This window comes from Gekko japonicus, unplaced genomic scaffold, assembly GCF_001447785.1.
Source record: "Gekko japonicus isolate JY-2015 unplaced genomic scaffold, Gekko_japonicus_V1.1 scaffold215, whole genome shotgun sequence".
Classification (NCBI taxonomy): Eukaryota; Metazoa; Chordata; class Lepidosauria; order Squamata; family Gekkonidae; genus Gekko; species Gekko japonicus.
Genome location: NW_015160215.1, coordinates 611,499 through 617,183, shown reverse-complemented (window position 1 = coordinate 617,183; position 5,685 = coordinate 611,499). Strand labels below are relative to the sequence as shown.

Sequence of the window (5,685 nt, the reverse complement as noted above, 5' to 3'; positions counted from 1 at the left end):
ATCCCAAAAAGCATTTCTACGCATGGTATTTCCGCTTTCCACTACTCATTACATAGTTGCAGTGGTTTGGGGAAATTATCTGTTAATTACTCTGTGAAGCTTCAGATGGATAGGGCGAATAGGGGAGAGATACAAAGAGAGGGGTATATTCCTCCCTGAAATAAGCATCAGAGACAGAGGCTGATGCTTTGCTTGTGTTTCCTGGAAGATAGGCAGCTGCACTGGGCAGAGGGAAAGAGGCAGGCACTAGTAGGTACCACACCCCACCTCCACGAGTGGCATGTTGGCAGGGGAAAGTGGCAAAGTGTTTTTTGTACATGATACAATGTAGGCAGGCTGCTGCAGAGTATACTAGGAGAGAAGAGTTATCAGCAAATGCTTTCCCCCCTTCCCCTGCAAAGGGAGGGCCAAAATAGATAAGATGCGAGTGATCTATGATGACAAAGAAAGAGAGACATCTCTCTTTGTATAAGATCTCAACATCTTTCATTTCACATAAAAGCAGCCACACTCTTCCCTTGATACCGTCTCACCCAGGCCACAGCTACTAACCCTAGTAGGGAAAAAGACAAACTATCTCCCAACCATAAATAAAGAAAGCCATTTCAAAACAAAACTGGAGCACATGGGCAGTGGAGGTGCTAACGCCTCTGCTGATGCTTCAAACATTTTTCTCTAGCCTAGATCCCATACCAAAAGTAATCCAGGCCAAAAGAAAAATGATGAAACCCCCAAGTCTAGCATGGCAAGGCAGCATGGTTTAGTTTCCCTCACTGACACGATCTGGCTGTGTTTAAAAGGAGAACCTCTGCACTTGACACTTGAGGATTGTGGGAAAGAAGCAAAAACTCATTCAGTCATCCACACTGCCCCCCCTCTCAGTGCAAAGAGATGAAGTTAAACTGCCTATTTGGCTAGAAGTGACCCTTGCATGAATGGGAGGACCTCTGACATCATCATCATTGAAACAATGATTAAAAAGCCAAAAGCATTAACTAATAATTTTAATCTGATCATAAAGAATCTGAATTAAATTATTTAAAAAAAACACAGAATATGAAACAAAGCAACTGCAAACATTCATATATTCTACCAGCTGCAGTAAGCTTACTACATGGAAGGCTGGATCTTTTTCACACAATATCACCTGATTCCCCTCCTTACTCCAGCTCCCACCACACCTGCCCATGATTTCCAGCACAGCTTTTCTCTTCCCTCTTTCACTAGCAGAAAAGCTGGCTGGATTCAGCCCAGGGAGTTTTACTAGAGGAGACTATGCTAAAGTTTCCACCAGCATTGTGAAATGACACAATAATGTGAGAACTGTACATTATTTTTGTGAAAAAGGAAGGGAGCACAACCCTTTGTTTCCAAAACCAGCATTCAGGGTTTACGCTGCACTGACTATTTAAACTATCTCAAACTCAGGGGCAAGAAAGAGAGGCAGTTTAATTCTGCACCTCACACAGTGGGATAAGGCTGCAAGATCCGAGGCTATTCCAAATAATATCAATATGTTTGTGATTCACACAAATTCCACTGGCCCACAAAAAATACATTCCAAAGTCCTTACTCTTTACTAAGTGAATCCAACTAGAGAAGTAAGCAGCTCTGGTCTTTTTCAGCTCCTGTTGTTATCTTTGTGTCTTTTTCACACACAATGACATTTTAATCAGTCTATCCAGAATGAGACATTCCAAAACAAATTTCTGCAGTGGAGCCCTAAGCAGTTACACCCTCCTAAACCCACGGGGTTCGGAGGGATGTAACTCCTTTTAGGATTGCACTGTTCACATACAGTGACTCATGGCATTACAGTTAATCTGTGTGCTTTTAACAAAACAAAATCTGTTTACAATTTAGGTAGAGACTGGAAACAGAAGTTCTAGAGCATACATACATTTAAAAGATTGGAAATTTATTTTTGCTAGGGGATCTGAAAAATATAATCCCATATTTCAGGTGGGGTATGCTTGCAATGATAATGTTCAATCTAAAATATTCTACTTAGGTCAACACAAAAAAGTATTTTAAGACAAGGAGTCTTATTAAATGAACTATATTCCAAAGGAACTTCAGCACCACAAACTGATATCTCATCGAGTGAGGGAGTCCAAAGCAAAAAAGTAACCCCCATGGGATTCCGCATATAGCATGTGGCTTTATTTATATGGTTATCTTATGTGACTATACAAAGTCTTTTTTCAATATCTTAAAGTTCAACCAGTCTCTACCATGCTAATCCTTTTGGTACTTTTGGCTTATTTTTTCCTTTGGTACGCTTTGCTTTAAGCTTCTTCCTCTGCCTGGGATTCAGCCATACTGGATACTGTCCATGTTGATCTAGAAGAGTCTTCTGATTTCTTTTGGCATCAGTGTCCATCTTGCTTTCCTCTGAAAAAGCATCAAGAAATTTAAAGAAAAAAAGCTCTTTACATACACAGGAGTTAAATGCTCATTAAAAAAATGCTGGAAGAGGCTGTATTCAGATATCCCAATGACAAGAATAAGCCCAAAAGTTTTCATGCCCATATGTTTGTTTATTTATTAGTTTATTTTATTACATTTGTATCCCGCCCTCCCCACAAAGCGGGCTCAGGGCAGCTCACATTTATCGACAGCATGTGCAGAGTCAGCATAAAACATTTAAAAGCAAATTAAAACAATCATACAGTAAAAAATTAACAATTTAGTGCTCGCAATGGTGGTCGTTCCTTCAATAAATTAATGGTGGCATGTTATAGAATGTAGTCCTAAAAAATCCCAATTCAGTGGTATTCCGGCCTCCCACACACTGTGGCTCGATCTCCATACAGGGTCAACCCTGTTCCCTTTCCTTTTCCATGCAGGAACCACACTGAGATTGCAGGTAGGTCTAAACGAGGAAATCTTCATACAATCTTGATGCAGAGCACAGTAAGGGGAATGGAATGTGTGAGCCCAAGGACTTTTTGGCTAATCATGAAAAAATAACACAGTGCATTCGTGATGGCTGAATGTAAGCCAGTGATTCAGGCAATTTCTGTTACTCTAATGCTGACAGGAGAGAAGAGGACTGGGTAGAGGATGGAGTTGGAGAGTACACATACATGTTATATTAAAAGACGATGGCAGAGTCTTCCAAGGAAAAGAGGTAGGAAGAGAATTTCAGGATTGGAACACTGAAGAAGAGGGAATACCAACTGCAGAATAAAGTGAGGAGAATGGGCAGTTTTGAGATGCTAAGTCTGCACATTCTAGGCAAGTGTATTAAAATATTTTCTTTGTGGTTTAAGACAGCTCACAAATTACAATTTGAAAGAGCACAATTTAAAACATACAGAATAAGGCTACAAAGAAACCCACTCTGCCCAATAAGTTACCTGTAATCTATACACTGCTAAAAGCCCTGATAAATAAAACAGCCTTGTTGCACCACTTGAAGGTTTCTAGTTGACAGCCAACCATAGTGATGTAGTGGTTAGAATATTAAACTAGGATCTGTGAGACCCAGGTTCAAATCTCTATTCACCCAGGAAGCTCACTGGGTGACTTTGGGCCAGTCACACACTCTCAACCTACCTTACTGCACTGGGTTGTTATGTGGATACAGTGGAGGAGAGAATGATATAAGCCACTCTGGGTCCCCAATCGAGAGAAGGTGGGGTATATATGAAGAAATAGTGGCAGCACCACCCTCACCTATTCAGGGAGCCTGTTCCACAGAGAAGAGCTACAGCAGAAAAGTCTGATTCAGGTGGGTAGCTGTGTTGTTTTTAAGCAGCAGAACAAAGTTTGAGTCCACTGGCACCTTTAAGACCAACAACCTTTAAGACCAATATTTATTTTATCAAATGTATATCCTGCCCTCCCCGCCAAGGTGGGCTCAGGGCGGCTTACAAAATACATATAAATATGAACATTAAAAACTCCAATTATACAAAACAACAAACAACATCAGTTTAAAAATACAATATAAAATCACAGTTACACAACACTTAACTATAATACAGATGGCGACATTCTGTCTTTGTTTGAGTGGCCGCCTCCAGGCTCCTGCCACTCAATCATCCGGCTGGTGGTGATGTTAGTATTAAGGCCAGGTTGGTATGATGTTGATGTTAATGTTAGGGCCAGGGCCATGGTGCCGAGGTGGCACCCTACTTGAAAGCCTGGTGGAAGAGCTCTGTTTTACAGGCCCTGTGAGACTGCAAAAGGTCCCGCAGGGCCCTGATGTCTTCCGGGAGCTCATTCCACCAGTGAGGGGCCGCCACAGAAAAGGCCCTGACCCTCATTGTGGCCAACCTGGCCTCTTTCGGGCCCGGAAGGACCAGGCGATTTTGGGACCCAGATTTTAGGGCTCTCTGGGGTACATGTGGAGAAAGGCGGTCCCTTAGGTAAGTAGGTCCCCAACCATATAGGGCTTTAAAGGTAAAAACCAGCACCTTGAACCGTATCCAGTATGCTATAGGCAGCCAGTGCAGTGCTTTTAGGGCGGGTTGGATGTGTTCCCGCATGGGACGGCATAGCAACAGCCTCTCCGCTGCATTCTGCACCAGCTGCAGCTTCCAGATCTGGGACAAGGGCAGCCCCATGTACAGAGCATTCCAGTAACCCAATCTCAAGGTGACCATTGCGTGGATCACTGCTGCCAGGTCATTGCGTTCAAGGAAGGGAACCAACTGCTTAATCAGCCATAGATGGTAAAAGGCAGACTTTGCAGTGGCTGCTACCTGGGCCTCCATCGTTAAGGAGGTATCCAGGAGCACTCCCAAACTCCTAACCTCCGGCGCTGGCACCAATGGCACCCCATCGAAGGTCGGGAGAGGGCTTCCTAACCTTGGACCACTCCAACTCAGGCACAGGAACTCAGTCTTTGTCAGATTCAGTTTCAGTTGACTCAGTCTAAGCCAACCAGCCACAGCTTTCAGTGCCAGGTCCAGATCTCCTGGACTAGAGACTGAAGCAATTGAATTTATACCCCTTCACTCAAAGTCTCAGAGTGGCTTACAATCTCTTCCCCTTCCCACAACTGTGAGGTAGGTGGGGCTGAGAGAGTTCTGAGAGAACTGCTCATGAAAGAACAGCTCTGAAAGAACTTATGACTAACTGAAGGCTGCCTGCATGTGGAGTGGGGAATCAAATACGGTTCTCCAGATTAGAGTCTGCTGCTTTTAATCGCTACATCAAACTGGCTCTTTGTTGGTTTTAAAGATGCCACTGGACTCAAACTCTGTTCAGTAGAAAAGTTTGTTCTTGCACCTGCCTCCTGTAGCTGATCATCTGAGGACATAAGCACCAGACCAACAGAAAGCTCTATCTCATGGCCAGCCCTAAGTTAAAGGACATTACAAATAAAAACCAATGCACAACAGCGTGACATGTTGTTCTTTAATATAAATGTTCTATCTGGTGCACCAAAAACCCATATGTTACACTAACTAATACTAATGAGAGAAAGCTGCATTTATCTAATAGCTTTAGTGGAAACGTTGAGAAACTCTAGGCAAAGCAAAAAGAGTACTAAAATAATTAAAGAAAGTGGATGAGTGAGAGATCAGGTAAACTACATAGAATTATTCTCATTCTGAATTTTTTTAAAAAGGCATGCTATTTCCAGAGCCCAATTGCTTTATTCCTTACAGCAAAATCTAAAAATAGGCCAACTTACCATTAGGATCCTTTTTCTCTTTGATTTTCTCAGCA

At 42.6% G+C, this 5,685-nt stretch overlaps 1 protein-coding gene across 1 annotated transcript in view; it reads right to left on the bottom strand.

The window, feature by feature from the left end:
• Positions 1-989: 989 nt before the first annotated feature.
• Positions 990-5,685, bottom strand: part of LLPH (LLP homolog, long-term synaptic facilitation (Aplysia)) — a 9,473-nt gene continuing 4,777 nt past the window's right edge. The window contains 2 exon segments of the mRNA XM_015410532.1: positions 990-2,394; positions 5,651-5,685. The exon segment at positions 5,651-5,685 is cut by the window's right edge and continues 41 nt beyond it. Of these exon segments, the coding sequence (XP_015266018.1) occupies positions 2,231-2,394; positions 5,651-5,685 (199 nt within the window). The 3' untranslated portion in view covers positions 990-2,230.